The 18,819-nt window shown below is 48.5% G+C and overlaps 1 protein-coding gene across 2 annotated transcripts; it reads left to right on the top strand.

Annotated features, from left to right (window-relative positions):
- Positions 1-1,460: 1,460 nt before the first annotated feature.
- On the top strand, positions 1,461-16,930 carry Ms4a10 (membrane spanning 4-domains A10). Of its 2 annotated transcripts, NM_001437538.1 has the most exon segments (9): positions 1,461-1,541; positions 7,351-7,546; positions 7,895-8,014; positions 8,952-9,008; positions 10,705-10,836; positions 11,865-11,975; positions 12,525-12,646; positions 14,544-15,703; positions 15,926-16,930. In NM_001437538.1, coding segments are annotated over 7 exon segments (720 nt in total). In that variant the 5' UTR covers positions 1,461-1,541; positions 7,351-7,372; the 3' UTR covers positions 14,548-15,703; positions 15,926-16,930.
- The last annotated feature ends 1,889 nt before the right edge of the window (positions 16,931-18,819 follow it).

The raw sequence follows: 18,819 nt of genomic DNA, 5'->3' as shown, positions 1-18,819 counted from the left end.
GCACGCACGCACGCACGCACACACACACATACACAGTAAGAGGCTGGAGAGCCAGCTCAGCAGTAGTCAGGAGCACTGGCTGCTCTTCCAGAGGACCAAGGTTTGATTCCTCCCAAGCACTCACATGCCACATGGCAGCTCACAAGTGTCAGTAACTCTAGCTCAAGGGGATCTGACACCCTTTTCTGACCTCTTCGAGTACCAGGCACACCAATGATGCAGAGCCATGCATTCGGACAAAAACACGTATACGTACTAAACAATAAAGTCATTTTTTAAAAAAGAAAAGTGAGATGGAAAATAATTGAGAAACATGCCCAACATTGATCTCTGGGCATGCTCACACATGCACCCACACATGCTCACACATGCACCCAAACATGCAACCATAAGCACACATGCACGGACGGGTACTCACACACACACACACACACACACACACACACATACACGCACACACACACACACACACACACACGCACAAATTTACCTAACTGCATATGCTTCAAACACTCTAATATGTGTATTAAATATTAACAATTAATTGTTCTGTTTTTAAAATCCGCAGAGAAGATAAATAGAAAAGGCACACTAGTTATGTAGTTCTGCACGCTACAGACTGGACAGCTCGAAGCTACGCGTTCCGTCTCACCGTGTCCATGGTCAGGATCCAGACATGCTTCTGATAAGTTGTCCTCTGTAAGTCGCATGGGCTGCAAGCTTGGTGGCAGCTGGACTTCAATCTCAGGGCTTCCTGTTACTTGTGGTCACATGACCATGCCTTTTAAACCCATATCTTTTCAAGATAAACACCGCCATGCTTACACAGATGACAGTCCATGTGTCTTGCTTACCACCAGAGATCAAAGTCAACTAAGGAGGGCCCCGGCTAATCTGGGGAGGGACACAAGAGGTAGGGGGTGGGGCCATTGTACCTACTGTTGTGGATACTTTGACTTTCAAAGCATTAAAAGATTCTTTGAGGGGCTAGAAAGGTGGCTCAGAAGCTAAAGTTACTGCACAATCTGGCAATATCAGTTCAGTCCTCAGTACCCGTGTAAAAGTGGAAAGAGAGAATAAGTTTCACAAAACGCTCTGACCTACACACACGCACACAGACACACATCAATCACACACGTCAATCACACACACACAAATAAAAATTTGAAAATTTTAATAATCAAATCGTTCAAATGCTGCCTCTGCCAACATGGCAATCCTTCTTCATCAGATTCTCCATAAATCGTCTGAAATGTCAGCACTGCAACATTAACGGTCTCAGCTGTCAAGGGGAGACAGACATAAGGAAGGAGACTCAGATTTTCACCTGTCCAGGTTTGGAGGCAGGCTGGTTTTGAAGGATCTAGTCCAGACATGCGTCTCTGATTAGCTGGGAGCGGGAGCAAGGGGTGGGTCCCAGAAAGAAAAGAATCCAAAGTCTAAAGCCATAAAGATGTTCTGATTTCCACCTCTGGCTCTGTCTGAGGCAGCTCTGGATAGTAAGGGACAGCTGAAGCCCACAGAAGAGGTCCCTGGGCCAGGTGAGTGTCCCCTTTCCACAATAGAAACAAACAAGGGAGGGTCATCAGGGCCTCGAGTAGGGTTCAATCTTAACACAAGAGATCAGCCTCTTGTGCCTGTCAGTCAGTAGCTGCAAGCTGGAGGTGAGTGGCTGAAACTTGATGACCCTCCCCGCAGAAAGGAACAGTTACTGTTTTCCAAGCAATATCAGCAGCAGCTGGAGAACAGATGTTCCTTGCTATGGAGTCCTGGGAAGTGGACTTACTGGGGGGTTACTACAGGCCTCTCTCCAGGGAGGAGTCTGCGACCAGGAACCCAGCCCACTACCAGTTGGTGATCCTGAGAACTAAGAGGAATGTAACCCCTTCCCTTCTAACCCTGGGATCTTGAGCACAAGGAAAGACAGATTCGAAATGGCAGAGCAAGAAAGAGACTTAGGAAAGTCCACTCTCTCTTTCCCAGATCCTCCTTTTCACACCAAGTGCCTTATCCTGAGACCCCAAGAAAGGTCACTTTGCAAATGTCAGGGCCCCTTTTGACTTAACATAACTGAAAACTGAATCTTCTAAGGGTGGCTGCCCATTGCCACTCTGCCACACAGTGTGACTTAATACCTCTCGGTTCCTGCCTTTCTCTGCCTAACATGCCCATACACACATCTACATACATGCACATATACTATATACACATACACATATATGTGTAAACACACACTACACTACCCTCTCTGCTTTCTTGGCTTCTTCTGCACTGTCTGCTTAGAGTCACATGCACAACCGTCTACCCCAGACCTCCCATGGACGGATCTTATCCATTCCACACACTCCTGGTACCCGGCTCATTGCTCTGCAGACAGAGTTCTGAAGGGCAATGTGGGCTCCCAGTTGACTGTCTCCATACACTTCACCTTCCCAGCTATCAGGAGCCCTTAGCTGATTCCTCTCCCTGCTCTGAGCAGCAGTCAGATGGAGGCCATGAACTTCCCATCTGGAGATTAGAATGGGACCTGTCTTAACAGAGAATCAGACAGACGTTAGGTGAGATTCTGGCTATAGGGCAGCTATCACTGGCTTTTATAACTAAATTCCATCCTCACAGCCCATCCTCAGGCAAGCACTAGTGATCCTGTGTGTCCATACAAACAGACTTAGACACTGAAATGCAGGAGTAGAGCCAGGGTTAGGCCTGGCCTGTCTGCTTGGAAGATTCAGTTCTGGCCCACTAAAAGGTTGAAGGATACTCTGTCTCTGACTCCTACAGCCAAAGGAAACAGGAGACATTTGCGGAAAGTTTTAGCCTAGTATTAATCACCAAGACCCTAAGATTCCTTAACATACCAGACAGCTGGGTCTGTGGGTCCTCACCTGGCTGAGGTGCCTCGGAGAGGAGACCAAAAAATTCTCCTTCCACCCCTCCCATCCTGCCAGTCTACCTTCACCTCAAGGCAGTCTGCTCCAACCTGGAGAAAAGGAGGGCAAAGCAACAGGGCACAAGCATTCTATAGGAGCCTTACCAACAACAGCTTTAAAAGATGGACTCCTAGAAAAACCTAAACCAGGAGAGGAGAGGAGGTTTGAAGAGAGAGAAAGAAGCACTATTGAGGGGGCTAGCAGCCTGACGTGGTGGTTTGAATGAGAACAGCCCCCAATAGGTTCATATATTTGAATGCTTAGGCACCAAAGAGTGGCACTATTTGAAAGGATTAGAAGGATTAGGAGATGTGGCCTTGTTGGAGGAAGAGTGTCACTGGGGGTGGATTTAGAGATTTCAGAAGCCCATTCCAGGTCTATCTAGTCTCTCTCTCTCTCTCTCTCTCTCTCTCTCTCTCTCTCTCTCTCTCGCTCGCTCGCTCTCGCTCTCGCTCTCGCTCTTGCTCTCGCTCTTTCTCTCACTCTCTCAAGCTCTTAGCTACTTCACCAATGCCATGCATGCTGCCATGCTCCCTGCCACAATGATAATGAACTAAACCTCTGAAACTGTAAGCAAATCCCCAATTAAATGTTTTTGTTTATGTTATCTTGGTCATGATGTCTCTTCATAGTAATTAAGATAGAAGTTGGTACCAGGCCTGACCATGGTGTTTGCACAAGAAATATGGAAGACTTGGGGACTTTAAACTAGAAAAGTGGTTGAACACCTTAAGTGGGGTTTAATGGGAACTGACCCGCTTACTAACAGAAGCATAGAAGACAGAGGTGCTGGAAGAAATGTACATTATGACAGCGTGGCTCAAGAGGCTTCAGAAAGAAAGAATATTAGTAGTTAACAGTCTGGAAACTGTTCTTGTGGTATTAGCAAAGAAGGTGACTGACCGCCTTCTGCCCTTGTCCCAAAATTCTGCATAGGGCTAAATTGAAGAGTTTTGGATTAATGGTGTTGGCATGAATGGTTTTGAGACAGCTTACTGTTGGCTATAGTATGTGGTTATTAGTAGTCACTTTTGTGCAGGTCTATAATAAAAAGGAGTAAGCTTGACAAAAAGAAATATAAAATGTGAACTATGAAAAGAAAATCAGCACTAGGCTAGGTGGTGTTGGAGCCAAGTCCAACAGTGAGGAGTGCTCGAGGAGATAAAAGGTTTAAAGAAAGACCTGATTCTAAATAGAGGAGTAGTGACCTCAGGGCAAGACCCTACCCAGCTAAGCTTCCAACCTGTGAAAAGGAATTAGAGAAAAGCTTAAGCACTGAAGGAAACCAAGAACAGAAATTTCATGCAAATGTAACTGAACAAGGGGGCCAAGTTCCCCTCCGTCAAGCAGCAGAACTTGGCAGCGTTGGCCACACGATTCTGGTTTTAGAGTGAAGGATACAAGAAGGGGACTGTGACATCTTCCTCCACGGCTCAGAGAAGCCTCTGAGGACTAGCATGTGTCAATGTTGTCTCTGCATAGAGGCCCAAAGATGCCATTGAGCGAAGCTATGAAGATGAAGCTTAGATTTTACAGGAGAGCACAAAATGAAGATGCCAGAATTGTGAGATACCTGCCACGGAGAGTTCCGGACTAGGTATGGAGCCATCCCAAGAGAGAGAAGTGTGCTGCAGTCAAAGGTAAAAGGAGCTGAAGATCTAAAGAGCACTTTGACATCAGATGTGGAGACGCAGAGTTTGGAGTTTGCCCTGCCAGTGTTCAGTCTCATTTTGGACTATTATTTCTCACCAGCCTCTTTCACTCCCCTTTGGAATGGTAAGAGGTATTTTGTGTCATTGGACATTGGAAGTATGTGAACTGCGTTTTGATTTTTTTTTATATCGTAGCTGGTTACAGTTAAGAAATTGCCATAAGTCTCAGAAGAGATTATGAACTTTGGGCTTTTAAACAGTGTTAAGACTGAAAGATGATGGGGACTTTTGAAATAGAAGTCGGAGTAAATCAATTTTACGTTATGATATGGCTATGAGCCTATGTTGGCCATTGTGATAGTGTGAGTAAGAATTCCCCCAAAGATTCATATATTTCAATGTTAAATCACCAAAGAGTGGCCCTGTTTGAAAGAATTAGAAGGATTAGGAAGTTTGAACTTGATGGAGGAAGAGTGTCGGTCAAAGTGGGCTTTGAGATTTCCAAAGTCCATGCCAAGGCTAGCGATTTCACTGACAGTGCCATGCACGGCAGCATGGTGACATGCACCCCGCCATGATGATAATGAACTAAACCTCTGGAACAGTAAGAAAGCCCTAAATAAAAGCTTTGGTTTGTAAGAGTTACCTTAGTAAGGGTAGAACAGCGATTGAACAGCGATTGCAAATTAAGGTCTCAAGTTCATGGCTAGGGAAGCGGGGAATTTCGCAAGAGGATCAGTCTGGGAGCTTTGTGTGGAAATTAGAAGGCTGCGTCTTTTCAGAGCAGTAGCTGATCTTCTCGTTGTGTGGCCCTTATCTTGAGGACATGGCTCAATCGGCAGCCTGTGTTTTGCAGACCAGTGATGACAACTTCCTGTTGGTCAGGCCCTTATCTTAAAGACATGACTCTGGAACAAGAATAAAGGCTGGAGCCAGGCAATGAAAACTGGAAGGAAAAAAAAAAAAAACATAGCAAGACAGAGTCCCTATAACCAACAGCAAGATAAAGTCACCATTGGCTACAAGAGAGAGTCACTGTTGGCAATGGCCTAGTGCCATTACACTCTTGATTTTGGAATGTGGCAAGGGACTTTACAACCCACACCCTTTTCCCCTCTGGTGTCTAAGGTCTGCCTCCTCTGGCCCCTTCCCCCTAAGAATATACAAAGTTCCTCTTAGCATCATTCCACTCCAATTTAAGTTGGAAATAAGCCTTGAGATCAGAGTCAAAGTCCAAGCCCAACTGTAAGGAAGCCATGAAGACACCAACAGGTGGGATGAGATATCCAAAAACCTCCTAGAACCAGAGGTTTGGAAGTTTGTCATTAAATCCAAAGCAGACCCTACAGAATATCAACTGCAGTGTATGGCTGGATTCTGAGGAAGAAGATTCTATAGCAAATTAAATGTAGGAAATGGCCTTAGTATCAAACAGAGCATGTTCCTACAGGAGTCCTCAGAGCCTTGAAAAGGTAAGGTGATGTGTAAGGTTTCCTAAACTTGTTTAGCCATGACCCCTTTAGTTCTGTTAGGACCAGCATTCCATGGGATGTGCTTTGGGAGAGGGTACTCTTGAGTCCAATTCCTTACTGGATATTTTAACCATTTTCACTGCCACAGCCTACAGAAGCAAGTACCCAGGTGTAGACACTACCCCATCCCCAGTGGCCAGATGGCCACCACCACCAGACACCCCAGGTCATCCCAGCTCTGCCCCCCAAGAAGCTTCACTGAAGTCACAGCTACATCAGAAAGGCCTTGGGAAAGATACACCATTGAAGCCAGACACTCCAAGATCAGCTCACAAAAAAGAGCCACACAGCCATCTCTCTGGGTTCAGCTTCTAAAGCCCAAGAAGAAAATGCCCACTCATCATTCCCACTAAGCCAGGAGCTGCCACTGCTGGTTAATGAAGATACCGACCAGGGGGTGCCACCAGCAGCCCAGGCCAAGAACACAGAAGATGGGATCAGGCCAGCTTACCATGCTTCCACTCCCATTTATTGGCTGTGCAACTTTAGGCATGTGGCTAAGCTTCTCTGAGCCTCGTCTGCAAAATGGGAGTCTGAACATTATTTCCCTCATAGGGTTGGGATGCAGATACTATCAGATGATGCATCAGTGCTTAGAACAAAGAAAGGACTCAAGAGGGTGTGGTGTTGTGGACACTGTTAAATACTGACTCGCTGGCTCCATGTGGGCTCAGAGTAAGCCCTGGGCACAGGTCTCCTTCCCTTCTCTCTCCTATCCCCTCAAACCCAGGAGACATGGACATCACCAAAGGACCATGATTTGGTTCCCATCACCTTCAGTTGTTTCATTCTAACCCACTGGTTGGGGACTGTTTACAAAATGCTCACATGAGCCAAGCCTCCTGACCCCTAGCTCCTGCTTACCTTCCAGGTAGCCAGTGGAAGCTCCCTCTTGTACTGGGTAGGCATGAAGTTCATCTGGTCATCATTGCTCTTCAACCCCAGGGAGGCTGAGAACATTCCTAGGCTCTGGATTGTTTAAATCAAAGTCAGTAGGCTTCTACTTTCTAAATCCCCACTCGGCTTTGCAGAGGGTCTTTTTCTCTGTGTGTACTTGTTATGTGTGTGTGTCCTCACCTCTAATAAAAAGCCTTGCTTTACCATCTGAAAACAAGTCAAGGTCAAAAGCTACTGGGCAAGGCCACCACTGTCCAGGGGGCAGAGGTGACAGCAAGAGTTGCATCCGAGCCTCAGACACAAGCTCAACCCTAACAAGTTCTTCTTCTTGGTCTACAGCCAGGGTTTCCTACCAGAGTCAATGTCTAGACAAGTTCCCACAGTGACTGCCAGCAGTGCCATTGGACAAGCCTCTCAATGGCAGAGCCCAGGACCTTCCCAGCCTGCACAGAAAGTGGCCCAGCCCCAGCATCTGGTTCCGGATGGGTACCTTGAGAAACCCATGGAGGGAAGTGGTCTCCTGCAGAAGTTGGGTGTGAGTAGGGAGGTGACACCCAGGGAAGAGGTTAAGGAGGAAGCCCTCAGATCCCAGTTACACTCATCCTAAAACTTAGACAGACAAGCCAGGAAGGCTGGTGCTTTGTGGAGTGGGCACAGGATCCAGGATGCCAGCCATGCAGAAACAAAACAGAATGCCCCTGGTGGGATTTTGACATCCTTGCCTGTCCCTCCATTGGGCCCTGGGGAGGGGGGGCACCCTCCTTGATGACCAAGACCGATGAGAAGTAAGGAAATGAACTCCCACCAGTAGGTCTAGGCTCTGGTAGTTATGTAGGGTTAACCATTTGCCATCTCCCTTAGCTACTTCTGGCTTCCCACCCAGGGCTTTCACATCGCCATTGCTTTTGCACACCTGACCTTTGGTGGTTACCTGATCTCCACAGTCAAGAATCTGCACTTGGTGGTGTTGAAGTGCTGGTATCCACTCTGGGGAGCTGTTTCTGTGAGTAGGAGCCCAAATCAGTGGGTACAGGGATACAGGGCCCCTGGGAGGCCCTGGCACTAGAAGCTGAGTGTAGCCAAGAGGCATGAAGAATAAGCCTACCTGCCTCCATCTTCCCTCTCTATAGATAATGCCTGTCACTCGTGGGACCTGTGGACCCTCCTTTAATTAACCATGTATGTGAGTAGAGAGAAGAGCCAGGATGAGCTAGGTTCACAAGGCTTCTGAGCACCCAGCCTTTTGTAGTCAAAGCCTTTCATTGTTATTAGGCTCTTTCTGCTACCACACACAGCTATGATCCATAACCCCTGTCCTTCCAGGGCCATCGGCCAGAACAAGAGACAATATGGGACTCACACACACACACACACCATCCCCCAGAGAATCCATGCTCCTCCAGAACTCCAGGGCACTGTCCTGGCCCTGAAAACTGCCTTCACACTTAGCCCCAGCTCCATAGTATCCTCGTGGGCAAATGTCTTCACCCCCATCCCCAGCTTCCCCTCAGTCCTCCATCCCCACTGCCCCAGCTTGGCATTCCTATTACAGTAACAAGTCTTTCTACACATGAGATACCTATCACACGTGTTCCGCAGGAAGGCCACATAGCTAGGACTCAGCATACATATATTAGATAGATCAGAAATACCCTAGGTCTCAGAACCAGAACCCTCAGAACCCTCCCTCCCTAGTGCAGGAGCGAGGTTGAGGGAGGGTGGTTACTGTGACCTAGTTGTGACCTGCATGAAGTCAGAGGTCTGTGTCCTCCGTGGGTAAGCACATTGAGGGGAGAGGCTCCATGGAGTGGGCCTGCTCTGTCCAAGTGCTGTTCTCTACCTCACCTCCCACCAGGGGTTTGTTTTCTTAGAGAATGAAGGGGACTGTGTGGTCTCAAGGTACCTCGATGTCTCTCCTGACCTCTAAACCTGGTCTGCAGTTTCTCATTTCAGGGATCTTAGCCACGACAACAGTGACATTTCCCAAGACCTCTCTGGTGAGTTGGTACCTTGAGATCCTTCTTTCAAAGCTAGGGGAAGGGACAAGAGCATCAGTATGCAGGGGTGACCAGAATGTACCTTCAGGATAGAAGAAGGTGTCTGAGAGGCTCCGGGTGCAGACAACTGACTAGAGTTGACAGGGAAGAAGGGGAACCCCACCTGGAGCTCCTGCCCCCTCAGGAATGGCTCCAGGAACCCACCCCTCCATCCAGAACAGACCTTGGCTTCTTCATTAATTGCTTTTTCAAGATGCCTGACAGAGAGTGCCCTAAGGTTTAAGAAGGTCCAGGCTACTGTAGTGAGGAAGACTTGGCAGCAGGACTGGGAGGCTGCTTGCTCACATCCGAGTGGACCAGAGAGCAGAGAGATGAATGCTGGTGCTCATCTGACCCCTTTTTATTATTCTGCCTGGGAACCCCTCCCCCACCAATAGGACGACGCTACCTACTCTTAGGATGGGTCCTCTCTCTTCAGTCAAACCTCTCTGGAATACCTTCACAGACGTGCCCAGAGGTGTGTCTCCTAGGTGATTCTAAGTCCACTCAAGTTAACAGTGAAGAGTAGGCATCATAGCTTCCTTCCAAACCTGTCCAATCTTTGTTTATTCTTTCACAATTTCATGCATATGTATTGTGTGTTTTGATCGTATGCCCTGCTCCCGTCTTATCCTCTCTTATGCCTTCCGCCTCCCACAAAACCCTTTCTTCCTCCCTCAGCACTCAAGTCCCCCTCCTACTTTCACGTCTTGTCTTTGCTTTGCTTTGCTTTGCTTTGGGATTTGTGTCCCATTGTATTTTAATTAGCATTACCTACATGAGCATGGGTGGGAGTTATTTACTTGAGCAAGGACAACCTACCTGCCTGCACCACTGAGAACTGTGATGCCTACTTCCCTCACAAAACCTAACTGCCTATTGCTCCTCAGAGCAAATCTAGCACGTTTTGACTTCATTCATTGCATGGCAATTTAAACCTCTAAGCCACCAGCCTGAGGACCACTTGGCTCTGCATCCCTTTCCCAGGTCCTAACACCACTTCTAAATACCCCTCAGGTCCTCACCTTCTCCAACCCATACCCTCTCCTAGAGTTCACTTCTATCCCCACCAACTGTGACCTGGAGGAGTCATCCCACACTCTCTCCTCACTGCAGCCCAAAGGTTTATTTCTGGAGTTTAAGTCCTACCATGTCCTTGAGCTTCTTGAGGGGCATAGAGAATAGGCATGTGACCCAGCAGAGGCAGGAAATGCCTGGCAGAGACCTGCCTGACAGGGGGCCCTGTTTCAGAACCCCAGCAGGATAGATGAAGAGGAGGGAAGATCCTGGGGGATTAAGGAACAGAATCCTTTTGGGGTCTTTCTGCCCTTCCCTGTGCAGTCCTCAGGGTGTTAGCCTCTGAGAGCTGGCGAACCTGCTATAGGATGCTCAATAGGGAGTGTATGATGATGCATCCTTCTTTAGTATAAGCCTCATGTACCTCTTGGTCCTTCCAATGTGTCCAATAGAGGATGAGCATGCCAGGGCTCTCCCCAGCTATCAGGGACTGCTGTGTGACTTAGCAGCCTTGAGGTCAAGACAAGCAGAGCCTCCAGATGGGGGTGAGGATGTCACAAACCAATTTCCTGGAAGGAGGGCCTTGAGTTGGATCACTAAGCTCTGGCCATAAGCTCTAACATTTCAACTCTGCTTGCAGAAAATTCTGTGTGTGGTAGCAAACGTCATCAGCTTGTTCTGCGCCCTGGCCGGCTTCTTCGTCATTGCCAAGGACCTCTTTCTGGAGAATCCTTTTCCATGGCCAATCTGGAGACCATACCCCAACCCCACAGTGAGTTCCCCTCCCCTCTTGAGTTCTCTGAATCCAAGGAGGGAACAGCCTTGAGCTTGGCTGAGAAACAATCGCCATTCATAAAACCTATCTTGGAACCAGGCACTGCCAATCTGTACACACCCCTCTGGAGGCATGGTGGAAGCAACATGGCCGGCCTTCTGATGAGTCAACAGTAGGAAACTGGACTGTGCTTCAAGTCACCATGTCCAGTCCTCCTTTTACATATGGGAAAATTGAAGCCCAGAGAGACTGGAAGTCTTACCTGGTGCTGAGCAGCCAGTTGACTGCTAGACCACGCCCTAGAACTGCTGGTTCCACATTTAAAGCACCTCCTCCCAACAGCCTTGCAGAACAGGCTAAGTCCTCTTTGCTACCCCCATTTTATGAGAGTGAACACTGAGGTTCAAATTGGAAAAATTAGGCCAGAGGCCATGCAGCAAGTCCAGGGTGGAGAGGACTTAAAGCCTGGCCTGCAACAGCCCACCCAGTTCTCTTTCCCTGCACCATTGCTGCCTCTACAGCAGGAGGGAACACTGCCACTCTAAGTTAGGTGCCTCTCAACCAGGTTCCAAAGTGACACAAGTTGCATACGCACTCGTGCTTCCCTGGTGCATGTGGATCTCTTCCTGGAGATCTTCCTGTTGGGGCCCACAGCCATCACAGCCTGTAGGATAATTGGTCAATAGCTTTGCCCCAGTGGTTCCCAGCTTACCCCTCTCACACCCTGCAATAGAACACACTTTCTCTCTAGGTCTAAGCAACTCCAACCGCTGAGGAGAGTTGTTCAGATGACCCTTAGGGCCACTTCCAGTACTCCCAGGGACTTGAGAGACTCTCTGGTCCCCATGTTCAAGAAACATTCACCTAACCCCCCACCCCCTATGTGCCTGGCATTGGGCATAGGGCATGATTCCTCCCTACCCTCTGAGGGGATCAGGACCCCTGCTGTTTCTTCTGAGGATCTGCCTGCCAGTCTCAAGTGACAGACAAGACACCCTGTCCTATCTTCCTGCCACCCCCTGCAGAGCTACATCCAAAGACTAGAGCTGACTCTGCTCTGCTTTACCTTCCTGGAGATCTTCCTGTCGGCGTCCACCGCCATTACAGCCTGTAGGATGAAACGCCCGCATGCAGAGGTGAGGCCTTCCTGTAGACAAACCCTCAGGGCATGGAGAGGCAGCAGAGAGCTCAGAATGGGCAGATAGCAAGCAAGAGTCACGGACTGGGCACTCAGGAGATACTGGCCTTCTGTGGAGCGCTGCTTTAATCTGCATGTAATTAGATAGGTATGAGCTATCGAGACACAGATAAGCATAGCTTTATTGCAACTTCTTTCAGGGAGGTGTGTGCTTGCCACTACACAGTTAACTAAACCAAGGCTTAGAGAAATCACACCACCTCCTAAAGCTGGAGCAGACCAGCCCACGTTGGGAAACCCAGTGGGATGAACAACTTGCCCACAGTCAACAGGACTCAGGAGCAAAACTAGAACTCCACCAGCTCTCCCCTGTGGATCTTCCTCAATCAGTGTTGGGAAGACTCTCACACATAGACATCTAGAAGTTTCCTCATTGAGCCTCATGTAGAGCTTGAGACTTTGAAAGTGACCCTGCCAAGACACACTTTATAAAGAACTGATCACACCATGTACTAGACCAATAAGGACAGTGACTTCTCTATTGCAGGACAAGGATGATACCCCTCTCATCCCTGACACACCTATGGAACTTAAAGGTCTGTCACTAGGACCACCACCATCCTATAAAGATGTGACTCAAGGTAACACGCAGCACGAGCAAAATAAGAGGTAAGGGGGTTCTCATCCTGGGCTCCACAGATCTTTGGAAGGAAGTCACCATGGCCCCTTCTCCCTGGCTTAGACAGGGACTAGTTCCCCCTGGGAAAGGGACAAACAGTGATGCTTCTAAAATAGTCCACCAAGGAATAAGTAGTGGTCCCTTCCCCTCTGCCACCCTGGACCCAGATACGTCAGTGCCTGAGATACCAGCCTCCTCTACTGAATCTGGGTAAAACCAGATGTCCTCCTTGCCTACCTCCAGGGTGGCTCTTAGGTGACCCCTTCACACCCCGGCCTCCTACCCACAGCAGGGGTCCAGTGGCTGCCCATAGCTGGAGTGGCATAGACTATGTCTAGGGTAGTCATGAACTGAATCACTGGGTTGCCCCAAACAAGCCAGAGGATCATCAAACCAAAACCATGCAAGGTCTCTGTCTCTGGGGCCTCAGTGTCTCCATCTGTAAATGGGGAGTGGTGAGGAGTGACAGCCATGATGCAGGAGGCTTTCGAAAGCTCAGATACCTGAGATTAGAAGTGGAGTTCTAGATGAAATTCTAGCCAGGGAATTCAAGACCGATTCATGCTGGTGGGAAAGTCAAGAAAAGGCTCTGCCTTCCTTCTTCCCAACTTTCAGTGATCAGAGATCACTCTCGAGTCTGGCTTATTTGTGACCCACACTGGATTCCTTCCGTTTCTTTAAGTTAATTTGTTTCTTATATTATCATCAGGAGTCTCTGTTTAGCAATAAAAACTTTTATAACCAAAGTAACAAACAAGATAAGACTAAATATCACCAGATTCTTGGACCCTCTGCCATGACCTTACCTGCTGCTCAGGGCTTTCTCACTCTGCTGCAGCCTCCCTAAGCTACCATGACAGTCCCTAACACACAAGCATACCCTGCCTGTTCCTTTACCAGGACCCTCCTCCCCTAATACTAGCAGAGCTTACTCTGAGCCTTTCTTAGGCCACCAGCTCTGGACCGCTCTAGCCTCTGACTCCTTCAGTAAGTGTTAGTGTAGTTCCAAGCTGAATTCCTGCCCACTGAGGTTGCACAGGTGGTTGTGGCGTGGCCCTGGATCTCCACAAGGAATAGTTCACAGGGGAAGTGAGATACGTACATTCAAATACCAACATCAGCCCTCTTAGTTCAAAGGAACCCTGTCCTCCCAGCAGTCTACCTACCACACAACAAGGGCTGGGGTCCACACACACCTGGGTCCAGGGAGAGCTCAGTCCTGACTTGGAGGTGCCAATTGTCCCTGTACCTATTCAATTCTAAACACCTTTGAATGATAACACAAGTCCACTAAAGAAAGGGGTTATTACATGTGTGTCCTAAGGGCATGTAGTTCAGTGGGTGGAGGGTTTTCCTAACTAGGAAACAAGCCAAGTAGATCTCTTCACCCAATTCAGTTTGCAGAAAAGACGTGGATTTGAACTCTGATCTCAGTTACATTTCCTTGAGTTGGAATTCTACTTTCTAGTCTCATCCAATTCCTATGTTAAGAGAATCTTGGTGAATCATCCCACCTAACCTCATGCCACAGATGGAGAAACTAAGGCCCAGATGGGTGAGGCAGACTCGCTGAGTGCTCCCCAGAAGGTGGCTTTTACGGACAAGAGGCTGAGTTCTATGTCTTACGTTATGTCGCTCTAGCCATGACTCCTTGGCTCTGTCATACCTGCTTCCTGGGATCTTGAAAGTTGGAAGAAGATCAACTCTGTGTCTAGCACCCGCCTTAGCTTGTAGCTCCCGAACCTATTGTTTCTTCCAGTCTGAGTTTCTAACCCCACTACCAACCCAGAAACATTCATGGGCCTCCCAAACATGGGCCTCCTCTCTCCGCACTGCAGTGTACTTCGGCACTGAGGCAGATCTAATGGTTATTCCCTTGTCCCACAGATAAAGACTGAGTTCCTGCAGTACCAAGTCCATCGCCGCCTCCCATCGGCTGGAGTCTGATGATGACACAGGCGTGACTCAATAAAAGCATAACTACTATAAAGAGAAACAGGGGTGCTCTGAGAGTGTGATGGAAACAGAGGGGAGTGGAGTGGAGAAGCCAACAGGCCTCTCCCACGGAGGCATCAAGGGATGCCTATGGGTCTAACTGTCCAGTGTAGGCATAAATTTTTTTACAACCTACTTTTAATATGGGTTCAACCTCTCCTCTAGCCAGCAGAGGTTGTAGAAGAGAAAAGTTATTAGGATGTGGGGGAAGTGGACCTGTTCAGCAATAGTTCTTTGGAGGCAAGATTGATCTTCTTTCTCAGCAATTCGGTCCTGTAGCAAACATCAAATATGATTCAGCAGTTGCAGACCAGACCTCTAGGCAGGCAGACACCAGGCACAAACCAGCAGCTATAGTCCAGTCCTTTCAGCAGGCAGAACCCAGGCAGCTGTAGTTCAATCCTGAAGAAAACGCCAGGCTCGCCAACAGACCTGAGGTGAGGCCAACAAAGCAGCAAGCATTTGCAAGAACCTCATGAGCAAGTTTCTCTTAATGGTGGCATTACCACAAGTTGAGCTCAACAACGCTATGTAAGGCGATCCAATAGATGCCTGTCGATAGCAAAGAATAGTGGAATGGAGCAAACCAAGCCAATGCTTAGTGCTCATCTCCCACTGTCTGGGAGGCCATGTTGATACTCCTTTATCAAGTATCCTTTCATGTGTTTGCTATATCAAAACATCCTTTCACCTGTGTCTGCTTCAGGAAAACAGCCTTTACCTTTTTGCTTTAGCAAGACATTGTTTCTCCTGTATGCCTCAGAAAAACATCATTTGATGTAACTAACGTTCCAAAGAAACTAGAAATTTCCACTTCAGTCCAGGCTCTGCCACTGTGTCTGTGTCTGTGTGTGTTTATTCTGTGTGTGTGTCTGTGTGTCTGTGTCTGTCTATGTGTGTGTGTGTCTGTGTGTATGTCTATGTATGTATGTCTGTGTGTCTGTCTATCTGTCTGTGTGTGTGGGTGTGTGTCTGTGTGTCTGTGTGTGTGTCTGTGTGTGTCTGTGTGTATGTCTGTGTGTCTGTCTGTGTGTGTCTGTGTGTGTGGGTGTGTGTGTGTCTGTGTGTGTGGGTGTGTGTCTGTGTGTCTGTGTGTGTGTCTGTGTGTGTCTGTGTGTATGTCTATGTATGTATGTCTGTGTGTCTGTCTATCTGTCTGTGTGTGTGTCTGTGTGTGTGTGTCTGTGTGTGTGTCTGTGTGTGTCTGTGTGTATGTCTGTGTGTCTGTCTGTGTGTGTCTGTGTGTGTGGGTGTGTGTGTGTCTGTGTGTGTGGGTGTGTGTCTGTGTGTCTGTGTGTGTGTCTGTGTGTGTCTGTGTGTCTGTGTGTGTGTGTATGTGTGTGTTTATGTCTGTGTGTGTGTCTGTTCTGTGTGTGTTTATGTCTCTGTGTGTGTGTGTCTGTGTGTGTCTGTGTCTGTGTGTCTGTGGGGGAGTGTGGGTGTCTGTGTGTGTCTGGGTGTGTGTTTGGGTGTGTCTGGATGTGTGTCTGTGTTTGTGTGTCTCTGTGTGTGGGTGTGGGTGTATGTCTGTGTGTCTGTGTGTGTGTCTGTGTGTGTTTATATCTGTGCGTGTCTGTGTGTGTTTATATCTGCGTGTGTCTGTGTGTGTGTGTGTTGAGCATGTGTGTATGCATGTTTACATGTGTCAGGGCATGGGAGGTATACATGCATATGTGTGCATATGGCGACTATTGATGTCAGAAATCATCCTAGATCCAATGAAGAGGTCTGAAGTGTATCCTCCATCCTTCTTCCTCTTCATTCACTGAAGCAGGACCTCTCACTCTAACCCAGAGCTTGCCAATATGGCTATTGCTGCTGACTAGCTCTGGGCATCCCATATCTCTCTGCCTTCTGAGCCTGGAATTACAGGTGAGCTACCATGCCCCCACCCAGTCTAGGTTCCAGGGATCTGGGGTCTGCTGGCTAGTTTTATGTCAACTTAACATAAACTAAAGTCACCTGAGAGGGGGGAACCTAAATTAAGAAGATGCCTCCATAATATCATAATATGTAAACCTGTACTTTCTTAACTGATGACTGATGGGGGAGGGCCCAGCCCATTGTGGGTGGGGCCATCCCTGGTCTGGTAGGCCTGGGTTCTATAAGAAAGCAGGTTGAGCAAACCTTGGGGAGCAAGCTCGTAAGCAGCATCCCTCCACGGCCTCTGCATCAGCTCCTGCCTCCAGGTTCCTGCCATGTTTGAGTTCCTGTCCTGGCTTCCTTCAGTGATGGCCTACAATGTGAAAGAGTAAACCCAATAAACACTTTCCTCCCCAGCTTGCTTTTTGGTCATGTTGTTTTGTCTCAGCGACAGAAGCCTGAACTAAATCAGGATTCAAGCTCCAGTCCTTCCCCTGTGTTTCCACAGGCACTTTAACAAGCACTGAACCACCTCCTTAGCCCCATTTCTTTCTTACAGAGACTTACTTCTTCCCTCAAAAGACCTGAGTCCACCTGAGAAGTTCCTCACTTCTCACTCCCTGGGGCTATAATCACTTTTTCTTGGCCCACTCTTTCCTTCTAGACTAGCATGATGTCTGGCACTGAGTCTACAGCAAACTGCATTGAGTATCCCAGGCCTCTACCAACGATTGAACTCTGTCACCCACCAGGGTTCAGCTGGGAAAGATATCCCTGAGGATGCACGCTGAGACTTAATGCAAGGAACTGGCAAATGAGATTGCAGACCCCTGCAGAACAGGTCCAGGATATATGGAATAGGTCATCCGCAGGGCAGACAGACTACAGGGGAGGCGGTCTGGAAGGCTGGGGCTGCCACCCAGGAGGGATTTCCAGGAGGAAAGGTGTCTACTGGGAGGAGATTTCTACAGAGCACGGGAGCCTTGGTTCTATTTCTTATGTCTTTCCACAGATGGAGTCAGGCCTATCCTGATTAACTGAGAAAGTCTCTCTCTCAGTTATGGATCTGATCACAGTCCCAAACATCTGCACAAGAAAACCCAGACTCAAGTCTTCTGAGTAACTGGGGGCCTGAACTGTGACATGATTTCCCTCGACCATCTGTGAGTAAACCTGTGTGTTCCAAACAGGGACTTGATGACAGACCGAAGGGTCCCACTGAGGAAAGCAGTGAGCTCACTGGGGTCACTTGCAGAAGTTACTCAAACGCACCTGCACCACCAGCCTGAGTGGCAGAACGCCTATCAACCGCATCCTTGGCACTCCCCCTCCGACACGTGTCTCCACATCCTCTGCTCAGTGGCTGTGTGCTGCTCAGTGGCGTGCTTGGGGCCGGTCCTTGGGAGTCTCCTAACTCTCTGGACTCCCTGTGCACTTCTCGCCTTCCCCCAGGTAGGAATGTATAAGAAGAAATGGCACACCAAGGTCACATAGCAAAGGCCTGTCGCAGCCACACAGAGATAAAGCTGAAGAGGAAGTGGCCGATGAGACCAGAACCTACAGCATTACCTTTGCAAGCTGAGGGGATTAGTCTTCAAACGCCCGCACAATAGGTTTGTTTTTTTGTTTTGTTTTGTTTTGTTTTTTTATTTCAGACCACCAGCTAACATTTATTGAGTCCCACTCTGTGCCTGGCAACCATTCTAAATACTTTTTATCCCCCCCAAAGATGTTTTTGAGCCAGGCAGTGGAGCACTAACTAGGGAGGCAGAGGCAGGTGGATCTCTGTGAATTTGAGGCCAGCCTGGCCTTCAATGCAAGTTCCAGGACAGCCAGGGCTGTTACACCGAGAAACCGTGTCTTGATAAAAACCAGTTTATAGCTGAGCAAACTCAGACAGGTGGATGCTGAGTCATCCCTCATAGTCACGTGGTTTGAATGAAAAAACGTTCTCCTTAGGCTCAGGATCTGAACACCGGTCCCCATTGGTGGAGGGGTGCTGTTTGTAGCGGTTATGCAGAAATGCAGCCTTGCTAGGGGAGGTGCATCCCTGGGGCAGGGCTTTGAGAATAAAAAGCGCCCCTCCCCCATGTCGTTCTGGCTCGGCTTTGTGCTGTGTTAAGGATGTGAGCTCTCAGCCTCCTGTTCCCGCCACCCTGCCCAGTGCCATGCTTCCCTCACTTCCATGGTGGACTCTAATCCCTGTGGAACCATAGAGCAACACAAAGCCTTTCTTCTACAAGTTGCTGTGGTCGGTGTTTTACCACAACAACTGAAAAGTAACGAGTACGGTCACCCGCAAGAG

This window comes from Rattus norvegicus, chromosome 1 (assembly GCF_021556685.1).
Source record: "Rattus norvegicus strain SHRSP/BbbUtx chromosome 1, alternate assembly SHRSP_T2T, whole genome shotgun sequence".
Lineage (NCBI taxonomy): Eukaryota > Metazoa > Chordata > Mammalia > Rodentia > Muridae > Rattus > Rattus norvegicus.
This window is presented reverse-complemented; position numbering and strand designations above follow the sequence as displayed.

Bases quoted from the DNA above. Each gene is read 5' to 3' on its own strand.
- Ms4a10 (NM_001106336.1), top strand. From the start codon at position 7,373: ATGTCTAGACAAGTTCCCACAGTGACTGCCAGCAGTGCCATTGGACAA. The intron at 8,015-8,951 runs GTGAGTAGGAGC...CCTGGTCTGCAG, and splicing joins CACTCTGGGGAGCTGTTTCT to TTTCTCATTTCAGGGATCTT. The intron at 9,009-10,704 runs GTGAGTTGGTAC...CTCTGCTTGCAG, and splicing joins CATTTCCCAAGACCTCTCTG to AAAATTCTGTGTGTGGTAGC.